Source organism: Diadema antillarum, unplaced genomic scaffold (assembly GCF_040938485.1).
Source record: "Diadema antillarum isolate AM-2024a unplaced genomic scaffold, OU_Dant_1.0 scf00000064, whole genome shotgun sequence".
In the NCBI taxonomy this organism is placed as follows: domain Eukaryota; kingdom Metazoa; phylum Echinodermata; class Echinoidea; order Diadematoida; family Diadematidae; genus Diadema; species Diadema antillarum.
Genome location: NW_027270953.1, coordinates 785,946 through 811,554, shown reverse-complemented (window position 1 = coordinate 811,554; position 25,609 = coordinate 785,946). Strand labels below are relative to the sequence as shown.

General features: G+C 37.6%; 1 protein-coding gene across 1 annotated transcript in view; it reads left to right on the top strand.

Moving 5' to 3' along the window:
• The window catches only part of LOC139716373 (probable phospholipid-transporting ATPase IM), a 100,957-nt gene that overhangs the window by 62,700 nt on the left and 12,648 nt on the right, over positions 1 to 25,609 (top strand). Inside the window, exons 5-13 of the mRNA XM_071627920.1 lie at positions 5,980 to 6,078; positions 8,578 to 8,639; positions 14,197 to 14,340; positions 17,172 to 17,254; positions 19,980 to 20,094; positions 20,766 to 20,898; positions 22,117 to 22,307; positions 22,717 to 22,879; positions 24,973 to 25,062. Of these exons, the coding sequence (XP_071484021.1) occupies positions 5,980 to 6,078; positions 8,578 to 8,639; positions 14,197 to 14,340; positions 17,172 to 17,254; positions 19,980 to 20,094; positions 20,766 to 20,898; positions 22,117 to 22,307; positions 22,717 to 22,879; positions 24,973 to 25,062 (1,080 nt within the window). The remainder of the gene's footprint in view (positions 1 to 5,979; positions 6,079 to 8,577; positions 8,640 to 14,196; positions 14,341 to 17,171; positions 17,255 to 19,979; positions 20,095 to 20,765; positions 20,899 to 22,116; positions 22,308 to 22,716; positions 22,880 to 24,972; positions 25,063 to 25,609) is intronic.

The following is a 25,609-nucleotide window of genomic DNA, read 5'->3' as shown; positions in this document are numbered from 1 at the left end:
TTTCACTTTGCACAGTCATTTCACAAATTGATATTTTCATTCGCTCAGAATGTTTTCATAAAGAAGATAGGCGCAAAAAGGATCACGAAATCGGCCCTTCCGTGTACTTTTTAAGAACGCATGCACAAAATGTGAAGAGATAATACTAGGGAGAAAAAAAAATCATGAATTCATGGCAGTCCCGCTTACATATTTCAGGTAGAAATCGTCCCAAAAAGGATCATGAATTCGACCGGCCGCGTCGTATCTTCCAAAAGATAATGTACGAAATGCGAAGAGATTATAGAGGAGAAAAAGAAAAAAAATGAAGGACACATTTTGGTGATTGCATCATAAACGATTACAGCCGAATAACAATTCATGAAATCAACGCAATCCCGTTGAAATTTGAGGAAATAATAGGCGCAAAAAAAGGATCTTGAATTCAGTCCTGCATGCCGTCTTGGTTATCAAAAACGCATACACAAATGCGACGAGATTATCGGGAGAAAAATAAAAAAGACATTTTTACCCTTCTGGTGCGTGTATTACAAAAGATTACATCCGAAGTAATTCATGAAATCGCCACAATCCCGCTGATATTTGAGGTAGAAATAGGCGCAAAAAGGATCGTGAATTCGGCCGTGTCGTATACCTTGTAGATAAGAACGCATGTACGAAATGGGAAAAGATTTAATAGCGGGAGAAAAATAAAGGACACATTTTCACCCCTTTTGGCGCTTGCATCATATAAATTACAGCCGAATAGTAATTAATGAAAATTTCGCAATCCCGTTGGAATTTGAGTAAACAATATTAGACGCAAAAAGAATATCAAATTCGGCCCTGCATGCAATGTATAATTTTGAAAACGCCAAATACGAAGAAATTATCGGGAGAAAAATAAAGAACACATTTTCAACCCTTCTGATGAATGTATCACAAAAGATTACAGCCGAAATGATTAATGACATATGTATCGCAATCCTGCTGATATTTGATGTAAAAATAGGCGGTAAAAGGACCGTGAATTCCGCCGTGACGTAGGGGCAAGCATGGTGTCACCGGACACCATCGTATTACCGGACACGCACATTTTTGCGTACTAATGACATTCTGTACGCGCGAGACTTCGTAGATTAGCCTTACAGAACTTTGTGTGGACCGAAATCGCAAAAAACGCCACATAAAAATGTAAAAACACGAAAAAATTCACATTTTACCTCAAATTTATAGTTGAGTGACCCACACCTCGTTTATAGTTAATATTTATGCATGTTTGAATCACATTTCGCGACTGAAATTCTATGAAATCCCACTCACATACAGGAAAAATGCTGAAGATTCTATTAGAACCAAAAGTTCACTGATCAATATCGGAAAAATTGTAGCTATCGTCCTCAAACGCTAACGATGCGGGATAGTTGTGCGCTAAGGGGCACGCAACTCATCACCCGCGCGTGCAGCTCCCATAGACAAAGCACGTATACTCTAACCAGATGTCGATTTCTCACAAAGTTTTATTGCGTGAACTGTTCGAAATGGTCAAGACAGACATTTTACTGTAAAATACGAAGTTTGAGCTTCATTTGCAGATTTTTTGTGTGTCATCCGCTCGGTGAGAATGTGTACGGTGATTTGTGGGATGAATTGTGATTCTGGTGCAAGAATTAGGTGCGAAAGACCTCGATTATTCGATTACGAAAATAGCGTCCGGTAATACAATGCGATTTTGCACCGCGCAAAAAACCACTATTTTTAGAGGGGTATGTTTGAAGCATATTTTCTAAAAACTGGAACGAAGAAATGACGTAAGTTGGCTGAATTCGTAATTTCCATGAGTCTGTGAATAAGTGGTGTTGTTTTTAGCCGAAATTTCATTCTATGAGTACGGAATTCAAAGCCACAAAGAAAAGCGTCCGGTAATAGGATGTTCCACCCTACAATGTATAGGCATGTACGCAATGCGAAGTGATTATTGGGTGAAAAATGCAGCACACATTTTCAACCCCTTTTGGCCCGTGCATCATAAAGATTATAGAGCCGTTATAATTCATAAAATCATCTCAATCCCATTGAAGTTTGAGGAAACGATAGGCGCAAAAGAATCATGATTTTTGGCCGTGTCGTGTATCTTTTAAGAACGCATTTACAAAATGCGAAGAGTTTATCGGGGAAAAATAAAGGACACATTTTCAACCCCTTTTGGCGCGTGTATCATAAAAGATTGCATCCGAAGTCATACGTGAACTCATCGCAATCCCGCTGATATTTGAGGTAGAAATAGGCGCAAAAAGGATCGTGAATTCGGCCATGTCGTATACCTTTCAAGAACGCATGTACGGAATGCGAGGAGATTACGGGGAGAAAAATAAAGAACGCATTTTCAACCATTCTAGCTGGTGCGTGCATCACAAAAGATTACATCTGAAGTAATTCATGAAATTGCCACAATTCGTCTGATATTTAATGTAGAAATAGGCGATAAAAGGATCGTGAATTCGGCCGTGTCGTATACGCATGCACGAAATGCGAAGAGATTATTGAGAGAAAAATACAGGACACATTTTCAACCCCTTTTGGCCCGTGCATCATAAAGATTACGGCCGAATAATAATTCATGAAATCATCGCAATCCCGTTGAAGTTTGAGGAAACAATAGGCGCAAAAAGAATCATGATTTTTGGCCGTGTCGTATATCTGCTTAGAACGCATTACGAAATGCGAAGAGTTTATCCGGGAAAAATAAATGACACATTTTCAACCCATTTTGGCGCGTTTATCATAAAAAATTACTGCCGAAGTTATTCATGAAATCATCGCAATCCCGCTGATATTTGAAGTAGAAATAGGCGCAAAAATGATCGTGAATTCGGCCGTGTCGTAGAACGCATGTACGGAATGCGAAGAGATTATGGGGAGAAAAATAAAGAACGCATTTTCAACCATTCTTGCCAGTGCGTGCATCACAAAGAGTTACATCCGAAGTAATACGTGAAATCGCCACAATTCCGCTGATATTTGAGGTAGAAATAGGCGCAAAAAGTATCATGAATTCGGCTGTGTGGAACATCATTCTGTAAGAATGCACTTACGAAATTCGAAGATGTTTATTGGGTAAAAATAAAGGACACATTTTCAACCCCTTTTGGCGCGTGCGTCATAAAAGATTACAGCCCAAGTAATTTATGAAATCGTCACAATCCCGCTGATATTTGAGGTAGAAATAGGCGAAAGAAGTATCATGAATTCGGCCATGTGGTGCATCTTTTTAAGAACGCACTTACGAAATTCGAAGATGTTTGTCAGGAAAAAATAAAGGACACATTTTCAACCTCTTTTGGCCCATAGCATCAGAAAATATTACAGCCGAAGTAATTTATGAAATCGTCACAATCCCGCTAATATTTGAGGTGGAAATGGCCGCAAAAAGGATCGCGAATTCGGCCCTGCATGTCGTGTACCTTTCAAGAACGCATGCACAAATGCGAATAGATTATCGGGAGAAAAATAAAGAACCCCTTGTAGCGCGTGCATCAGAAAATATCACAGCTAAAATAATTTATTAAATCGTCGCAATCCAACTGACCACCAAGAGCAGGTTACGCAGCAAGTTCGTGTGCCGATGTTTAGAAAAAGTCACAAACGCATTTGATACAATCTGATTTTGTTCATTATCATTTTACACTGTAATTCACAAACAAACATTATATTTCTTCCTATTTTTTTATTTTTTTGTGCAATAAATAATGGAAGTTTAAAAAAAAAATTAATCTGTAAAATGTACATGGGTGGGGGGGGGGGGTACGTCCATAAAAAACAAGAAAATAAGTTTGCAAGTCATTTAATGTTTTTTTAGGTTGTTGTTGTTGACCGGTAAATTTTCTGTTCGGACCGGCACAAAATGGTAAAACGGGGCATTTACCGGTCCGACAGAGACAGGTTGGACCGGCAGAAAAAATGGGTTAGTGTGCAGCCCTGGCTATTACATAATTTACATTGATACCAAAATTTGATGTCTTTCCTAATGTCATCTATGTTGCCATGGTATTGCTTTCTTTAGTTTTAGATCAGGGGAATGAAGTGTACACTACCTATGGTCAATGATTATTAAACAGTGTTTGAATGTCAAATTTGAATGTATGTTTTTGTTGTGTATTCTTGACATTGAACTCATCTACACAGTGATAAAAGGAATATGGATTAATCAATTTTGTCATATTGATCACAAAAGGCATCAAATTAGTCTCCTTATTATGCATTTATTGAAGGGTGCCATGAGTATTGAAGGGTGCCATGAGTATTGTGGGAATAGTGGTGGTGTGCATGTTGGTATTGCTTAATTATACCATACATCTTACATATGGTTCTCATGTGTAGTATACAGCCTCATGCATTCACACAGACCAGGGAGGTAGGTTCTTTTATACCTCCCTGCACAGACCTAATACTGCAGTGTATTTTGGAATCATTTAGTGCGATAGTGTGTTTCCTTGCGCCAGTGTTGGAAAGGATTATGCTAGTTATTGGTGATTCCCAAAATACATATATTGTATTCTAATTTAGCTTTTGATTACAATGTAGTTACATTGTTCTTTATCAATTGCATTTTAGATCTGATACCTTCTGGGAGAACTGACTCAATTTGTTTTTCCATGCGCATTTCTGAAGCTGCATCTGTTGCGGCATTTCCTAACAGAACATTATACTACTTGATAACACATTATACAGAACATAATGCTTTCATAGACCAGTTCGTGTGGACCTTCAAAATCTAATTTGAGAAATCATGTAGTGTCAAGCTATTTATTGATGCAAACATTGAATATGATACAATATAAAATGCATGAATTTCTATAAATCCAATGTGTGTGACATCAACAAATAAAACACAGTGCTTGAGATTAATGTGGATGTACACATGTCTGTACATGTAATGTGTGCATCTATTTTTATTACCTTGTTTTCCTTTGGAGGATTTGTTCATACAGTATATATCACATAGATACATATACCTTATCACAACATTCCATCCATTCATATTTGAATTTCTATCCAGCGATAAATCATTATCTCTGATGAGGTCATAATTTATTGTTAGCATATTCCATGTCCACACTCATGTGTATAGATAATGCCAGTAATACTGTAAAAGTGGAAATTTTCGCGATGTTGAAATTTTCGCGCATTTCGCGCAACCAGAAACTAGCGCGAAAATAAAAGCATGCGAATATTTTTGCTTGGCATATGTTCCTGTGCGTGATGTCTTGATTCAGCGGAATTAAAAACACACGAAACTCTTCTAACCCAGTCAAGCGCGAAAAATTAGTCGTGCGAAAATATCCACTTTTACAGTACTTTGAATCCCAAATTTCTTGTCAGTATACTGTACTTCCAAATTGATATTGATAAAACGCAATATTTTCGCGGCATGAAATTTTTGTGAATTAGAGCCGACGGCCTTTTTCGAGTTAGAGTTGTTAGAGTTGCCTCTAACATTCAATGCGTATAGTGAAGACAAGAACTTTCATGTGCATTTTAATTTTGCAAATCTTGGCTCTCGCGAAATTCGCGAAATTGAAATGCACGCAAACATTCCTTATTTTACAGTATGTTAATCTGTGTGAACATTGAATAAACCCTCCCACTCTTAACTGACCTTTCCACACATCTATAAAGCATCCATGCATTTAGCAATGAATTTAGTAGTGAATCTACATCTTCAAAGTATTATCAGTGAAATATGCAATTCTATGCCACCCATTGATCTCACCAAATTATTTGAACCCAAACCCATCATTATAATTGAGTGTATTTTCTCCCCTTCTATTGTTCACTTCATATGTCAAATGATGGACCCATAACTAATACTCATTGCTGATACTCGATTGTCAAGCCCTGTGGGTATACAATTGACATGGTAAACTAATGACCAGATATTAAAACTAATCATCATTACTGAGGAGACGAGTTGTTCTTTCTCTCCCTGCCGTTGTCCAGGTGATCCCAGCGATCTCCTCTCTGAACCCCATCACCACTGCCTTGCCTCTGGTCGTCGTGCTAGGTGTCAGCGCCATCAAGGATGCGGCAGATGATGTGGTAAGACATCAAACTAAATGACATCATTTCTCACCAGCCGGGAGGTGGTTTTCAGGGTATTTCATTTGCATTTGAAATGCATCAAGGCAATTCTACCTGTAATTCTTTTAAAGTAAAGAAAATACGGGTACTGCTTCACTCAGATGTGATGAGATAATCAGATCATTATTCCTCAGAGAAAAGCAGCACAATAATGGTGGATGGTGTTCATTTAGTTTTAATGTGTCTTCTTCTTTTTTTCTTTTTTGGTGTTTGTGTACATAGAAGATAATACAGTATTCATTTTCTGAGATGTAGTGCAGCCGTTCGTAAAAACAACAGCTTCTTTAATGCAACTTATTTGTTGAAATGGACCTTTTTTCTTCTTATTTTTTTTAAAGAAAGCATACAGATAAATGACACTCAGTTTAGGTACAAAGCAAAGATTAACCTTTTTTAGTACTACCAGTACATTCCTTTTGCCTGTTTGTCCTGTCATAACTATGGCTCAAGATCCAAAGTGACTTTAGACTTGGTAGCAAAACATCAGAGTACAGATTGACATACGTTTGGTATCTTGAGAGGATGTAGATTGAATGGAGATTGAATTGACAGTTCACACAATAGGTATGCATTCACACTGTAAACAACCACCCATCGACTTTATAGATTCATTCATTCTTGCTTTGCGTATGGGATAGTTTGAGTGTGTAAAAAGTAATGAAAAAATATAAAATGAATAGGAGGATCAGGAAGGTAGCTTTAATGGAAATTTGATGCATTCTTCTTAGCTGCAAATCTTTAACCAAAGTACCTGGGAAAACCAGGGTTCCTGATCAAGAGGAATTGTCCTGTAAATACAGGGATGTTTACAAGTGCCTCAGATTTGGAGCCAAACAAGCTCAAGACCCAAATACCTCCTCCCCCCCTTCATCTTGCATTATTCAGGTCTGTATAAAAGTTAATGCATGTATGTGTGAAAGCTGGTGTATGGTTTCATTCACCAGTCAAACCGTGAATTGAATGTGATAATGTCAGACTTCTCACTGTAGTGGGAGAGATGGTGTCACATGACATGGCGGAGAGGGTCTGATCCGATCAACCACAATCCCTCAGACACCTCTTCAATTTTTTTTTCTCTCTTTTTTTCCCATTTCTGTGTCTCTCTTTTCCCCCCTTCTCTAATCCATGGCCTTTTTAGTTTCCCATCTGATTAAAGATTAACGATACGGTGGTTTGAGTTTTGTCTCGTATTGTCTCTGTCTGTCTGTCTGTCTGTCTCTCTGTCTGTCTCTCTGTCTCTCTGTTCTACCAAGGAGGTACTAGGCTCGCCTAGTACCTCCTTGGTTCTTCCACCACCCTTCCTCTGACTAGGTCCCCCTATCCACGGCTGGACTGGCCTAAATAGCAGTACTCGGGCCTGCTATTTGTGTGTTTACATCAGTGTTTTCAAGCCGGTCTTAATGAAAACATTCTTAAAGTATTTAGTTGTAGTGGTGATCTCCACGTAAACAAAGGATTTTTTGGTGCTGTGTGTGGCAGTATACACTTCTGGTTATATACAGCTGCTGTAGAGGATCTTTTTTTAATTGGGGCCCAACTTTTATTAAGGCCTCTTGGTTCTATACCTTAGCCATTTTAAAACCAATTTTCATCAAATGAATTTTGAATTTCTCTTTAGTAGAATTGCATGCTCTTTTATATTTCACAAGTGGTTTTTCATTTTCTCAGAAAAAAAATTAACATCTGAAGCCCCATCACTTTAACACGTTGAGGACAAGTCCCAAATACTCCAGCAGGTGTCTATTGGAAATGCGTGTTGTAGCAAAATCAGTCCGTCCTCAATGGGTTAAAGGGTGTGTACAGTTCTGGTTGAGGTGAGGATTTAGCATTTAACGTTTTGCGAGATTTTCAGAAACCACTCTATGAGATGTAAAAGAGCATGCAATTCTAAGGGGTATCAAAAGTTTATGTGATGAAAATCGGTTTAGAAATGGCTGAGATATCCAAAAACAAGGTGAAACAGAGAGATCCTAATAAAAGGCGTGGCCTGTCGCCTTTTGTTATTATCGTCACTTTTTTGGATATCTCAGCCATTTGAAAACCAATTTTCATCAAATAAATGTTGAATCCTTCTTAAAATTACATGCTCTTTCATATTTCATAAGAGGTTTTTCATTATCTCACTTAGGGATGTTCAAAACATGAATCCCCACCTCAACCATTACTGTACAGTCCCTTTAAAATCAAAGCAGACAGCCTTCGGTTCCACAATTTTCATGGCGTAGCAGGTGTCAATGTCTTCCTCTATGTATCTCTTTCTATGCTCACTACAGTGTACTTGGTAGTGTTCTCTTCCCACCAATACCTCTGTTTATGTACATATTTTGCTATGCCATCACTTTTCCCCATAGAGTTCTTCCTGTTTTGGGTGTCATATTCATTGCTTTTTTTCAGTGCACATGTCTGGAAATATTGATATTCAGTTTTTGTCGTGTTTTGTCTCGTTCTTGTACCCAGAAACGACATAAAAGTGACAGTCAAGTCAACAACAGAGGCTCAGACATCCTCGTCAATGGAGAGTGAGTACATTTAAAGGGATAGTACAGTATTTGGTGGAGATGAGAATTGGGCTTTTAACTTTTTGCGAGATACCAAGAAAACACTTATGATATAGCACAGAGCATACCATTTTAAGAGGAATTCAAAGTTTATTTGATGAAAATCGGGTTTGGAATGCCTGAAACATCCAAAAACAAAGTAAAACAAAGCGATCGTAATAAAGTGTGGGTCCCATACTTTATTAGAATCGCCCTTTTTTGGATATCTCAGCCATTTCAAAACCAATTTTCACCAAATAAATGTTGAATTCATCATAGAATTACATGCTCTTTCATATTTCATAAGAGGTTTCTCATTATCTCACAAAAAAATGTTAGAAACCTGAAATTAGGTCTCAACCAAAACTGTACGGTCCCTTTAACACATCGAGCACAAGCTGATTTTGTATTAACACGCATTTCCCATAGACACCTACCCAAGTATACTGGGGGGGGGGGGGGGGGTGGGGTGGGGACTGGTCTTCAATGGGTTAACCAGCAGCTGTCTAGACACTACTTCTGATTGATGATGTCATCTGTTCTTGCGGTACCGGCATGTTTACTATAAACTACCCTAATATACAATACCAAAGAATATCAAGTGTCCATATTGGGGTGCCTATGCACACATTTGCGTGGTTCCTTCAGGCTGATTTATGAGATGTGCAAGTGAAGGAAGTAGAAACAATCACTGTATAGGGCCTGCTGCAGCTTATCCGACAATTTATTCATTTACAACAGTATCACTGTTTGTACAGAGAGATGAGTGTAGACAGATCATATCTGTATCATAGCATTTCCATATTTTTTGCCTTACTGTTGTTTGTATTTAGGGTTATGCAGTCACACCTCCTTAAATAAAACAATATAGTCATCAATACTGTAATGCAATATGTATATTCCATATAGAGGAAGTATTTGACCATTTATACATTTATATGTTTATTTTTGGGGAGGAGGAGATCAAAGAAATGGGCATAAAATTCTGACTAGATTGCTTTGACTGTAAACATTTACAAAGTGCAAATAGGCAAAACCTTTCCAAAGTTTTGTAGAGTCATAAAGTCAGCATTGTAGTGGGATTGTGTAGTAAGTGATTCATCACATCTTCCTTAACCTATTGAGGATGAGTCCCGAGTATACTGGGGCGGGGGTCTATGGGAAATGCATGTTGCAGCAAAATCAGTCCGTCCTCAACGGGTTAAACTATCTCTGAGCAAAGAGTGATACTACATTGCTAGTGAAAATCAATCATGTGCTTAAAGGGGAAGGTAAACCCAAAGAGCAATGTGGATTGAGTGAAAGCAGCAATATTAGTAGAACACATCAGTGAAAGTTTGAAGAAAATCGGACAATCGATGCAAAAGTTATGAATTTTTAAAGTTTTGGTGTTGGAACCGCTGGATGAGGAGACTACTAGAGGTTATGACGTATGAGAGGACAACAATATAAAGTAAATATAAAGACATTTTCACAAAAATTCATTTTTCATGAAAACCACAAATTCCATCAACTTGATACTGACATATGTTAAGGGTACCAATTATTCCCCCTGCTTTCTGAAAGCGGTAAGGCAAGTGCTCTTTCATAATGCTAGAAAAGTGAATTTTTGTTGATTTTCCTTATTATTTTCTTTGTATCGCTGTCCACTCATACATCATAACTTCTAGCAGTCTCCTCATCCAGCAGTTCCAACACCAAAACTTTAAAAATTCATAACTTTTGCATGGATTGTCCGATTTTCCTCAAACTTTCACTGATGTGTTCTGCTAATATTGCTGCATTCACTCAATCCACATGTATATGAAGGTGAACTTGTCCTTTAAAATGAACTAATTTTGGGTACACCAATCCATTGATGGTAGTCTTTATGTAATTTTTATGATCCAAAAGAGACAATGGACATGGTTTCCTGTGAATGTTCAATTACTCATATTCTCCGGCAATTCCAAACAAATAGGAAATTACAGAAAGTTTCAAAACAACCTGTTGCAGACAGATAGTTTATACCTAAACCTGCCAGTGTAGCAAAGAGTAGCCTACTGTAAAACCAGATACAATGTATGTTTGCATACAATTGTAAAAACAAAGAAAGAAATAAATAAAATAAAATAAAAAATCACACTGCAAAAATATCTTACTCTGCAGTAGGATGGACTAGGTGTTTCAATACATTTTTTTATGTCTTTTATTGAAACTGGAAATATTTATGCAAGTTGATATTAAATTATTTGGTCTGTGGTTTTCTATATTTAAACATTACATTCAGCAATGGTATCTAATACAGCACCTTCTTTCAACTGATTGTCAAATATAGGCCTACAGAAGATTGTAGGTTATTTTTCAATGTGCAGTATTACTAAACCTGATCTCTAGCTTGAAACATACTGCAAGCTACATTGTAAAGAGTAGAGGGCTGTTTGCAGTAGAACTCTCTGTGTCAACAATGTAATAACGAAGAATGAGTCAGACCCATAGGTGAGCTGTCTCCAGTCCGTGAATGGCCGAAAATCAATTAAAATGTTTGCTGCTACAGTCTGCATACATTCGATTATACGCAAGGATACCCAGCTCTCATCCACATCGCAAGACATTTAGTGGCATTTTGGATCACCTTAAAGGCAATTCGTGAATAGAGAATTAACGAGCCAAGGGGACCCGGAGCATTTCTCGATGTCAGAAAGCAAGGCGCAGTCCGTGTGTTTGAGTGTCACTGTGAGTTTGTATGTATGCATGTCTGAGTGTTTGTGTGGGTGCATATTTGAATGAATGTATGTATGTGTGTCTTGTAGGATAAGATGTCAGTGCTATTTGTATGTATGTATGTGTGTCTTGTAGGATAAAATGTCAGTGCTCTTTGAGAGTTAGTCTTCAGTGAGAATGTGAAGTGACAGAATGCAATCAATATATGACATTTGAGATTGGTTGTGATGAAAAGAGCCTGGGGGGTGCTTGCTCACCATTCTCAATAGGCAGAAAATGATGCCATAGATTTTGAAATGAAATATGAGGAGCTTACTAGGTTCAAAAATCTCTACAGATGATGGGCATGAGGATCAGGGCATGTTTTTTTAATCTCTTTTGGGAAAAATGTGATATGCTGCAGATTCTTCCAAAAAAAAAAGTTCAAACACACACACACAAATGTACAAATCATAAATGTTTCTAATGTGTGAATAGGCATACATTTTCTTTAGAGTCGTTGAAAATCTGGTGTCTACTTCAATCAGTGATGCAAATATGTTGATTAATTGGCTTTTTGGTGAATTTATGTATATAATATATTATATTTGTAGACTGGTATACAATAGTTTACAATGTATGTATAGGCACCTGTCAATGAATCACACCTGGGGTAATCTGATCCGACATCTTTGACCAAAATGTCTTTTAACAATTAGTATATCAACATGATGGTATTTTTGAATTGTCAATATCCTAATCCTGCTCTCTGCAGAGATGGGGATAGAGATGGGGTTTACATATAGGGGGCCTACCATCAATGCATGGCTTAACTGTGCATTTGTGAGTATAATGTAAGCTAACAGTTTTTTTTTTTGTTTTTTTATGGGGGGGGGGGGTTAGGGGTGGGGAAGGGGTTAATTGGGGGAAGTTATAAGGGGGGAAAAAAATCTTGAAAATTACCTGGAATAACAATAACCATGCAAGAACACTTGTCTGTCTTTATTTACAGTCTATATCTCAGAAACAAGATATAAAACAAAAGTTATGGCAGAGAAGACTCACCTTAAAAAAAAAAAAAAAAATCCTCCGAAAGGATTTCACATATTTGTATCTAAACTTGGAAAATACTTCTGTTTTCAGTGCAAGAATAAGTGCATTCATGGGTCCTTTCTTGCAACTTTGCTCCTCCTGTGAAAGTTTGCAAATATGTGAACCCAAGGTCATGCGAGATTGAAAATAAGTGGGATGGGGGATTCTGATAAGAAAAAAACAAAACAGTATGATAAAATCTCATTTGTTGAGGCAAATCCTGCTCTATTTGTTGGAAAAGTGTCCACATCACTTCTGTTATATTTACATGAGCCCTGTGCAGAAAATAACATGGAATTCTTCTTTTTCAGGAATGTCAATTTAGTTTGACAGGCTTTTAGGCAGAAATGATGTTTTTACTTACAGATCAGATTCAGTTTCCCTTGCTATATTTAGAAAATTGTGATCGGTACTGCTAACTTAGGTTTCATCATGTAACTCCATGGCTTCATCACACCAACCAGTTTCACATTAGAGAAGGTCGGAGTTTACAAAACTCTAACCTCCAGAGAAAATTCAAACTATACACACACACATAAATGTGAACAAAAAGAAGAGAAGAAAGCCACAATTCTTTTTTCAGCAGTTTCACTATAGCCGTAGGCACATTATCGTAGCAGACATCACGTCTGTACGTTTGCGTCTGTAGCATTTTGAGTGGATGAGTTGAGAAAGTTTTAATTGACCCCATGTTATATGTAGCTACCAGGAACCCAATTTCAGAGGATCTGAAATTGTGATGATCTCAGCCATTTTAAGTATGTATGAACAGTGGCTCTCAAAAAGTAAATCCAGTACCAAAATTCTTTCAAGGTTTTTTTTTTTCCATAAAAAAGATTAAACAAGCAAACCAGCGATTTGCTTATGAGCAGTTTTGGAACAGTTTATTGTTTCTTAGCATAAACATTTACTCCAATTTGAGTAGAAATATTGGTCCAGCTTTGATTACGTTTGATTACATGCTACAGTTGTTGTGAAATAATGGGCCTACAATGTATATCATTCTCTAATCACATTTTAAAACTCAATCCAACAGACCTTTGAGACACATGCACTGTTTGTTGCTATGTCGGGCAAGCTGTGAAGTTGTTATAGATTTTTGTGGTACAGGTACATGTGCAATACTGTAAACGCACAAATTTTTGCGGTGCATTAATTTTCAAGCATTTCGCACATCTTTTGGCCAGCGCGAATTCTAAAACCTGCAAAAGTATCTTCACAATTTTCTTTGCACATTTTAAATGGGTGGACAATTGTGCAGCGTGAATTCAAGAACCCGCGAATATGTTTTGAGCCATTCAGTATGAAAAATTAATCGTGCAAAAATATGGGCGTTTACAGTAATGTATACCCCAACATGGAATGGATCATTCTTGTATTATAGACTGACTAATGTTCATGGTAGAGGTACACTGTACATGTCATATTTGAATATTCCAGAATGACATACAGTTGTATCATGATTAAATAGACTTATTGACATTTGTGGTAGAGGTAGACATTCAATTTAAATATATATCATTCTTGTGTTATAGACTGATTGATGTTATTGAAACATATCATTCTTACCTTATGCACTGACTTTGTGTTTGTTGTAGAGGTACACATGTTATTTGAACATATCATTCTTTATATGTTATAGACTGACTTATTTGTTGTAGAGGTACACTTGTTATTTGAACATATCATTCTTATGTTATAGACTGACCAATGTATGTGGCAGTAGTTGCACACCTTATTTGAATGTGTCATTCTTGTGTTACAGACTGACGTCCATTAGATGGCAGCATGTGCAAGTGGGAGACATCATCCGGATGCAGAATAATGACTTTGTGGCGGCAGACATTCTCCTCCTTTCCTCCAGCGAGCCTCACAGTCTGGTCTACATTGAGACAGCAGAGCTAGATGGGTGAGACAACTCTGCACTAGCAGGACTAGCTAACAAAATGATGATGATGGTGATGGTGATGGTGATGGTGATGGTGAGGTGATGGTGATGGTGATGGTGATGGTGATGGTGATGGTGATGGTGAGGTGATGGTGAGGTGATGGTGATGGTGAGGTGGTGGTGGTGGTGGTGGTGGTGACGGTGACGGTGACAGTGACGATGATGGTGACGGTGACGATGATGGTGATGATGATGGTAGTGGTAAAGATGATGGTGGTGGTTGTGGTGGTAATGGTGATGGTGATGGTAATGGTGGTGGTGGTGGTGGTGATGGTGTTTGTGGTGATGGTGATGGTGATGGTGGTGGTAATGATGATGGTGATGATGATGATGGTGGTGATGGTGGTGGTTGTGTTGTTGGTAATAGTGATAGTGGTGGTGATGATGGTGATGGTGATGGTGATGGTGATGGTGATGGTGATGGTGATGGTGATGGTGATGGTGATGGTGGTAGTGGTGTGGTAGTGATGGTGGTGTCGTGGTGGTGATGGTAATGATGATGGTGGTGATGGTGATGGTGTTTGTGGTGATGGTGATGGTGTTTGTGATGATGGTGGTGATGATGGTGATGATGGTGATGGTGATGGTGATGATAGATCATCATCTTCATCATCATCATCATTGTCTTATTAATGATAATTGTTTCCTTAATGTACTTATCAAATGTGTATCATTTCATGTAGGGGGTGTATATCATTTTTTCCATTTCCTTTTAACAACATACAATTACTGGAGCCAAGCCCAGACTTACAGTTTCTTATAAGATCCTTTTTATTTTACAACAGGGCTGATTTCTTTTTCACCTACCAATGCTAGATCCAACCACAATGATATTAAACTTCCTACATAAAACTGGTTACTAATTTATCATATACTTCAAAGTAAGTGTAATTTTTTGCAAATCAGAACTTCACAGCGATTTTGCAGGTGTTTAGAATCATGATGATGAAGTACGGCAATGGATGGCAAAATGTACACATTGGATCAGAGTTAATAATTTCATGCATTTTAAAATTCTCAAATAGCACCTGACAAGCAAAATTCATGAAAATGAAAACCCCTCAAAATATATGGCATATCATACGGCACATAACTTGATATTAAAGGGGTGTGTTACGGAAGGTGTTTTGCTTGAACTCATATACTTTTAAAGTACAATATTTTTCACCTTTTTTACACCTTGTCATTTAAGAGCACAGTACTTTACATCTCCACACTTCTCGGTTTGAGTCAGAACTCTTGTATGTGTGTATTGAACCCTCAAAGTGCTTCGTGATCATTTTCCCTTTCATTGGGTGTGTTCACATTGATGGTGGATTACTGTGGTATTTCTTGCAGTAATTTCGTAATGTAAGCTCACATGTGCTACAGGATACATTGCAAAATACCCTGGTATTTAGGATGGTATTTCAAACTTCACATGCAGTGCGCATGTGAGATTTGAGTGTGTATGCCGTCACAAAATACCACCCTTTGTACAGCTGTTTACTTGTCACATGACTTAACACACTCCCTGTCTTCTCCACTTTAAAGGGTGTGTACAGTTCTGATTGAGGTGAGGATTTAGCTTTTAACGTTTTGTGAGATATTCATAAACCACTCTATGAAATGTCAAAGAGCATGCAATTGTAAGGGGTATCAAAAGTTTATTTCATGAAAATCGGTTTTGAAATGGCTGAGACATCTATGAACAAGGTGAAACAAAGAGATCCTAATAAAGTTGTGGCATGTCGCTTTTTATTATTATCACTTTTTTGGATATCTCAGCCATTTGAAAACCAATTTTCATCAAACAAAAGTTGAATTCTTCTTAGAATTATATGGTCTTTCATATTTTATAACAGGTTTCTCATTATCTCACTTAAGAATGTTCTAAACATGAATCCCCACCTCAACCAGTACTGTACAGTCCCTTTAATAGGAGATATGCACATCCGTAGTGCTTACCAGAAATACTATGGTACAATATGTAGTGAACAAGAACCATACCATGTGAATTACCATGATTGTATCTATTACTGTGGTATTTTGCCAGTGTGAACGGTGGTTGTACCATTCAGTAATGTGGATGCATCTACTTGGAAAGTGAAAGTTATGCCAAGAAGGGAAGTTGTTTAGAATGCAAGCACTTAGCTGAATCCAATCACAAAGTGTCACCTTCATCAAAATGTTGACCGAAAAGAAAAAAAAAGGAAAGTGCTGTCAAGTTTCATTGGTTCTTTAGGAAGCTTCTTGAATTATTATTGTCTCTTTACTTCCTGACAAAATATCTAGAAAGCAATCCTGCTTTCGGAATCATTCTTGTCTATTGAGATGCATGTTCAACAAAGAAGTCTCCCTTTCAGCTTTTCTGGGAATTGTGATTGTTGGCAACCCTGCACATCTACATAGACTGTTCGTGTGTTTATAAATTGATGATTGCAGTGTTGTTACGAAAATCTCAAAATGCTTGTAAAATTTTTAGCCAAGGAATTACAATCTTGGCATGTCTTTCTGTCTGTCCAGATCTTGTTGACCCGTTAAGGACAAGCCAATTTTGCTTTAACATGCATTTCATGTAGACACCTGCCCATGTATACTCATAACTAGTCTTCAACAGGTTAAGTATACTGAACTGAGTACATAAGTGTTCTGAATTGATACTGATTCACATGTAACACATACCTTCATCTATCAGACAAGTTTATCAAGACGTTCTGAAATTATCCTTGTACACCAATTTCATTTTTCACCCTTGTCAATGCGATAGCTGTGTTAATGATAAGTTTTGTTTAATTTCTGTCTCTCTCCAGTGAAACAAATCTTAAAGTGAGACAAGCGCTTCCAGAAACATCAAAGCTCGGTGAAGACCTTGACAGATTAAGTCATTTCAATGGTAAGTTACCTTTACTACAATTCCCATCATGTTGAAACCATTCGGTTTCGCTGGGAAGTCATGCTGTACCTTTCTTGAGTGTATTTTAGAAATTTAAATAATGCATTGTACAGGATGTTCAAAATTACAACATTCAAGCAGTGACGGATCCAAAGGGTGCGCACTGGGCTTGCGCCCCCTCTTTATTTTTTTGTTTAAACAAATGAAATAAAAAGAAAAAATGGGGCGGGGGCTCTTGCATCTCCCCTTGAACTTTGTAAAGGCGCCTCCCCTTTACGGAATTCCTGGATCCACCCCTGATTCAAGATATGCTTTATATCATTAAAAGTATTGTCAGCATTAAAAATATAGGAGCTGCTTTAATACAAACATGTTTTTAGTTGTCTTTTAAACCTGCACATGATTGTGTATGTTTGATATTATTTGAAAGATATTCCAGGATATGCAAGCAGCACATTATGAATCAAGGGCTATTTTGTCTTTAACCTGTTGAGGACAGACTGCTTTTGCTACAATATGCAATTCCCATAGACAACTGCCTGAGTATACTCGGGACTCATCTTCAATGGACTCATCTTCAGGAGTCAAGACCTATGGAGCCGTTACTTGTTTGTGGAGCATGCAACAAACATCCGGAGAAAACACCGTCTTCAAGAAAATTATGAAAAATACCATGTAGCGCTTTCTAAACCAACAAGAGCATCCTAAAAGAAATCCTGCCACACAGTATCTATTGCACTTTATTGAGAAAGCATTGCACATAAAGGCAAATAAATTGATGCGTTTATTACAATGATTAAAATGTAGTTGCAAAGGATGATTGTCAGGAACATCGTATAAAAGCATATGATATTCCAGTCTCCAACCCATGATTACCTCCGCCGAGGAGGTTATGTTTTCGTTACCGTTGGTTTGTTTGTTAGTTAGTTAGTTAGTTAGTTAAATTGTTTGTTTGTCCGTGTGCAAAATAACTCAAAAAGTAGTGAATGGATTTGAATGAAACTTGCAGGAAAGGTTGAGAATGACTCAAGGAACAGATGATTAAATTTTGGTAGTGATCCGGAAATTTTTATGGGTTTTATGAAGGATTTTCGATAATTTACCACGTAGGGTCAATGAACTTGGGAGTTCAAGCTGCGCATTTTTGAAGTTTTCATGGGCGTACTAAAGTGCGTGCTCTAATTTCTGCTGGGGCAAGGCGCGCCGCGCATCTGAGGGTTTATGACTTAACAAAGGCTTCTATATTGGGTAAATGGGCGATTTTTCAGTGGGTGGAAATCACTGATCTCTATGGAAGAGCAAGATCATCAGTGGAAAGTAACTGCTTGGCGGATGTCTGCGCTCTCGGAATACTTTTCGAGTTAATTCATAACTTTGGTTTCAGTATCCTCCTTTGTCAAATAATTATGAATATTACTAAATAACAGATATGATACCAGTGATAGAAAGCAAGCTGACATGTTGAAGAGATCTTTGTTTAATGATTGTCTTTAATAGTGGTTTGCTTTGCCACTACTCTGCTGTAATCATCGACATGATTGATTTTATCTTTCTTGGAGGTCATGCTGCGTAAAGTTCAGTTCAGGATAAACATGATTTATGTGACTTGAGACTGCCGCAATATGAAAGTGAAATTAATGTGGTCATCAAAAGAGATTTGCAGATGTTATTTTAGTTTCAGTCTCAAAAAGTTTGTTTGTTTAAGGTGTTTCTAATGATAGAATCAAATGACAAGTTTAGATTTTGTCATGAGAGAGAAAAAGACCTTGTTGAAATAAAGTGTAGCACTAAATCAGCTAGTATACCCTCATCTTCCATTGGAGTTTTGTTACCTGTAGTATTGATTTCAATCTAAATATGTTTGCTTAAAGTTTTTCCCGTGATGAAAATTTGTAATTGACTCCATACAAAGGAAGTGCTTTATCAATTTGTTTTTTCTAAAGCCATGGCAATAAGTTCAAGCTTATTATCATAAGGCCAAAAAAAAACAATTTGTTGTATTGGCACAACCCGCCCGACCCTAAAAAAAAATCCCGACCCTGAACTTTTCCACAAAAAAAAAGGAAATACATCGTTTTTACCAAGAGAGGGCGCGGTACGGGTTTGCGAATTATCAAAAACAACAACAACAACAACAGCTGGTGTCGGAAAATGGCCGCGCAGTACAGCGTGTCGGCGACCGGCAAGTCCAGTTCGAAGATTTCATTTAATATTATTTGGAGAATCAATTTGTCTGTGGCGCTGGGTGATTTAGCCCAGGAATTTGTTCGTTCGTATTCTGACCGGTATGTCGTGACGGCTTTTAAACCGGTGATATAACAAACTTTAGATGCAACAGACCCTCTCTATCGAATGGGGTTTTGTTAAATACAAGTTTTACACGCAAAATACAGGTAGCAAAAAAAAAAAATAAAAAATCCGCCCGCCCGACCCTATTTGAAAATCTCATGTTACGCCAATACAACATTTTTTTTTTTTGTCCTAAAGTACAAACAAATCAAAACATGTTTTTCAAAAGTCATTTCTACCTTCTCCTCACTCTCTCAATCTCTTTCTCATTATCCTCTTTCTCCCAACCTCTGCCTCTTTCTTATTTCATCTTCATTGCCCATCTTTTCTTTTTTATTGTGCACCATCTTTCTCCCATGGATCTTTTTATCTGTCCATTTGTTATTCCTTCTCCCATCAATCTTTATTCCTTCGCTTTCATCCCAATCGTGTTTAGGTGAGATAAAGTGTGAGGCTCCAAACAATGTGCTGGACAGGTTTGAAGGCGCCATGAATTGGGCGGATGAGAAGTTTTCCCTCAACAATGACCAGATCATGCTGAGAGGATGCAGGTATGAAGTCAACCAAGGACAAGTTCTTGTCCTCTTCTTGAACTTAAATGTCTCCTTTTTAGCTTTCCTCCTCCAGCTTGGGCTGTGTCCATTTTGACATACATATGGGTATCTTTGGTTCAACCACCTGTTGTATCTCCATGTGATGAATATTCTGAAGTGACATATTGACACAATGTTTGCATTTCATCTTGGCCAGTTTTCTTGATATTTTTCCAGTTCGCTATTAGAAACTAAGTCAGCTTTACAAAATGAAAAATGGGGAAAATATATATCTGCTCTTCATGTATTCAAACATGATTTTAAAATTCATGTTCTCAAGTAACAGGCTTGTGCAGTGTGTATTAAGAATACCATCAAGTCTTGAATCTTGTGGTCACTTTGAGCTGTACGAATGCTGCCCAAATTGTGGCTAAAATTTTCTTTGAGATCTCAAAGTAGCAGAGACGTGCCCCATGCTTCAGGTAGTAAACCAATAGTAACTTCATGTAACTGTTATTTCATAGCCACGAATGACTGGGTAAATTAATCTGACAAATCTTCAGGTTGTGCAGTGTTGTGCTGCATCGTATATAAAACCACAAACAAGATACTTCAAGAAGTTTTAAGTGACTAGATACTGAATAAAATTTCCCTGATTCCTCTCCCTAATCCCTCGGTTGCCACTCCAGGTTACGCAACACACAGTGGTGCTACGGCATCGTCATCTTTGCTGGCCTGGACACCAAGCTGATGCAGAACAGTGGCAAAACAAAATTCAAGAGAACAAGTCTGGACAGACTTCTCAACAAGATGGTGGTCTTTGTAAGTGTTGTAGTCTGGGCACACATTTCAACAAGAAATTGGTCTTCCTAAGTTCAGAAGTCATCTTCTGCAAAGGAGTATAAAACCTGCATTCTTACCAATATCCATATTATAACTCCCTTCATCAGGTCATCTGTCATGTGTGTGGTCAAGATTGCACAGCACATAAATGTATAGGATTTGTAAACCACTTAAGCATTCACTGTAATATTGTACTGTAATTCTGCAGAATTTCTCATTTTTCATAGAGAAAATGATCATATGTAATTGAAAGGATTAACATCCATGTATCCACCTTGTAGCAGAGGGGGATTACTAACAGTTACTCGTAAATGATGGAGAAAAGTTTTGATGGGCGGTGTTGTTATGACCTTTCTATTCTCTGTAGATTTTCTCTCGAATATTTGCTTAATTTCATGTTGTAGGTTAGATTTAAACAGGATGAAATTCTGTCATTATTCAAACAACATACCTTTAAGAAACTGTTATCCATGTCTGAGTAGAGTGCTTGCTACCAAATTTCTTCTACTCTTCACTTCTTTGATCCTGACATTGCTACTGAATGAGTGTGTTGGGTGTGCGCTGTGTGTGTGATAAGAATGTGGTATGTGTGTGTGCATAGTGTAGGGCTGATAAGTTTTTTTGTGTGTGTAATTTTTTTTTTTGCATTTTCATTTTTGCACAATATGCTATTTAGCAACTGTATTTTGTATAATTTTGTTTTGGGCCCCAACAACAAGCACCAGATGCTTCAAAGGGGTTCCGGCATTGATTTCCATAATGTGTGCATGTATGTTTATACACATTGCTTTTGTTTTTATTGTGTACACAGGGGCGGATCCAGGAATTCTGTAAAGGGGGGGCGTGACTAATATTTCTGGTGCCACTTCCGGGTTTCATTTCATGTTTTTTCTTTTTATTTCTTTTGTTTTTTAACGAGAAATAAAGGGGTGGCATGCGCTGGTTGCGCCCCCCTCTGGATCCGCCACTGGTACATAATGTACTTTTGATTTATTATGTGCCGAATAAATTGAATTGAATTTAATTTAATTTAATTATATGGTTCAACAATGATGACTTTTTAAACAGAGTCATAGTTTGCTAAGTATTTCACAAATATTCTCCTGATATTGTAATTTCTTCGAGTGATGATTATTTGTTATTTTGTATCATACAATTTGTGGTAAAATTACTAATCCTGCACATTTGTGATTCCAGATTTTTGGTTTCCTCTTCATCATGTGCATTATCTGCTCAATTCTGGCCTCAACCTGGGAGCTCCGGGTGGGGAAGGAGTTCCAGGTCTACAATCCTTGGAACCAGAGTAATGCTGCCATCATCGCTACGCTAGTCTTCTTCTCATACATCATAGTCCTCAACACTGTGGTGCCCATCTCTCTCTACGTCACGTAAGTCTGTAACCTCCGACCCCGTCCCACCATATTGTAAGCCTCTCTGACCCTTGACCTTTTACCCTTGACGCTATCCACACCCAAGTTTTCCCCTTATATCTCATATCTTGTATTCAAACCTTCTCTTACTTCAAACTGGTAGTCTATTTAAAAATGTTTCCTCTCAAACCACTACCTCTTTGAGTTTGGCATGGATGAATGCAGTACATGCAGTGTATGTGACTAAATTGACCGTTTAGGTTTATTGTAAATACATTTTATGAAATGTTCTTTTTCTTATAAAAAAAGGTTTATGATTGTCAACCTCATGTTATGTTACCTTCTACCTATCAATTGAGACCCCCTGATTGATTTGAAATAGCCTACATCAAGACTTTCTGACTTTGATGTGTTGTTGTGTGTGCAGTGTGGAGGTGATACGACTCTTCCAAAGTATGCTGATCAATTGGGACACCAAGATGTACTATGACGTGAAGGAGACTGGAGCCAAGGCTAGGTCTACCACTCTGAATGAGGAACTGGGCCAGATCCAGTATGTCTTTTCTGACAAGACTGGCACGCTTACACAGGTAGGGGGCAGCCTTTCTTGTGTTGCTGGCCATCTTCCCTTTGATAGGTGATACTTAGGATGGTCTGTCAACTGGGAGGAAACTACAGCATTATATGAATCAAGGGTGGTATTCTGAAAATCTTCCTAAGTTTCTTCCTAAGTTTCTTCCTAAGTCAGAAACTTTGGAAGTGCCTGGGAAAGACGAAATTGGTACTCTGAAATATCTCCCTAGGAACTTCTTAATGGTTAATTAGGCCATCCTTATCCCCGCCCATGTCCTTTCTTAAGCCAATACAAAATGCCATATCATAGGGAACCCGCCAATGACAATTGCGTATTATTACGACGTAGGGTTGAATACATGTGTGCGTGACATATCCCCTTTCTCATGCCCATTTCGCGCATCAAAGTACATGTTGCACGCTGTGAATGACAAGCGCCTATCGCGATGTTTTGCAGCTTGCTATATCTTAACAACGTACTTAGGACAGGGGTGGGGCTTTCCTAGATATCTTCCTAAAATTCTTTCCTAAGTGCACTCTAGAATACTAACTTCTTCCTAAGTCAGGAATTTGCATATCTCATCCTCATTACCATATCCTTATAAGTTTCTTCCTGAGTTTAGGAAACAAGTCAGGAAGACACTCATGATGAAACTCAAGGAAGATTTTCAGAATACTACATAGGAAAAAATCCTGACGTAGGAAGAAATTTCTTCCTAGGAAGGATTTCAGGACACCACCCCAAAGTCCTTCAGTTCTTTCCTTGTAGGATCCATGACAGTGTCTGCAGACAGAGTTGTTCCACAATTTGACATCACACTGAGCTTTATTGCCAGGCCAGAACTTGTCATAAGTCTTCTGGTGTAAAAAGAGAAATATATAGATAAAAAAGATGAAAAAGGACAAATAAAAATATATATTAAAAAAATAAGAAATAGAAAATAAAAATATATATAGAAAAAAATAAAAAATAAAAAATAAAAATATAGAAAATAGAAAACAGAAAAAAAAAAGGAAGTAGTTGGTTAATCTTTGATAAGTTTCTATATTAAGAACATGCAACCAAGGAAAGATTTTAAAAAAAGAATTCTAGAAACTTTAGTATCGTATCATTGCAAAATTATCATGCATATGTACCACCTATAGATATGAATCATTCTAGAGCTGTGTGAGCCACCATTCTAGTCGTATGAACTCAGAGTTAATGTGATTAACATCTAAGCAGTTTCCTGTTGTACTTGATGGTCCATGTAGTTAAGTATCAAATAATCTTGATTGACAAGGAAGTTACATTCTGGAAATCAGACTGGATCAAGCCTCTGCTACATGCAAAGGCAATATGTGACCAACCACAAAACCAGCAAACATTGCCAGACATGGATTTTTAGTTAAAGGGCAGATTTTGAAAGAGCAAACTCTCAGCTTTAAAATGATATATAACTCAATCCAAGTGGACTCTCCTAACCTATCTAGATATTGGAAAGAAAACACACACTCTTGAAAAGCGTGAACTGAGAAAAGAGGCTCTGAATTACAGGGTCTATTCAAGCACTTGATCTTTACCAAGCCGTGCTACCTGTGCAATGAATAGGACAAAAACAGGATGTGATCCACTGTAGCAACAACAATAAAGGGATTATCAGATTAAACTAAAATTGAGCGTGCTCTATCAACGCATTCTGTCCATGATTAATGACAACTTGTAGAGCAGTGGCATTTTCCTTTCAAAAGTTATTAAAGTTGAAAGTGAAGAGTGTTCAAAGAATTTTCAAGAAATGAAAAGGGGCCTCAAAGACATACCTGATCACACTACTCTACCAAAAATGGTTGTAGAAAAACTGCAGAAATCCCACTTTCCCATTCATGTTATGATTCCAAACTCAAGAATAACGTAGAAGAAGAGTAGCTCTTTCGGAAAATATGGAAAGCCAAAAATTGACATGGTTGACTCATTTCTTCTTTTGTGAGTCCTTTCGTAAAATCAAGGGGTGTGCCTTTTTGTTGGTTTTGTGATGCACAGTCACACATACAAGATGTTGGCATTTCCATGTCAGCTGTTGAAGGAGAGAAATAAGTTGTTTATTTGCTCTGGTTTTGTCTCTTGCATCAGAACATCATGACTTTCAAAAAAGCATCAATCGGTGGAAAGAAATTTGGCGATGTGAAAGATACCAATGGAGATTTGCTGGAGATAACAGAGGTGAGCTGAAAACTTAATCAGGGATCCACTCTAAGTTAAATCCTGTTTTATGGCCTAGATAGATGTATGTTCATTGACATCATTCAAAGCATTTATGTAGATGAGAAACTTGTCAGTGAGAGAACAATGATATGTACGTATGTCTGTCTTCTCTCTGTGCACTGGTATATGGAAATGTAGCACTGGATATAGTAAGTATATAATTTGAAATAAATGTTCCATTGAACAGTGAACTGCAAAGTGCCCTGCAGTTTAGATTTTACACTCCTATTGGTGCATAAGCTCTATGATACTTATTTGTATATATATATTTACTCTGTATGTGTAAGATATAATACATTCATGATGGTCAATTTGCTCTAAATTCTTATCCCACAGTAAATCCCACATATTACTTTTCAAAATCATTAAAGAGCAGCTGCTTTGTATGTCGAATAAATGTTTTCAAAAGCTCTAGACAGGAATACCTTCTGAATGCTATTAACCCGTTGAGGACAAATCCCGAGTATACTTGTGCAGGTGTCTATGGGTAATGCATGTTGTTGCA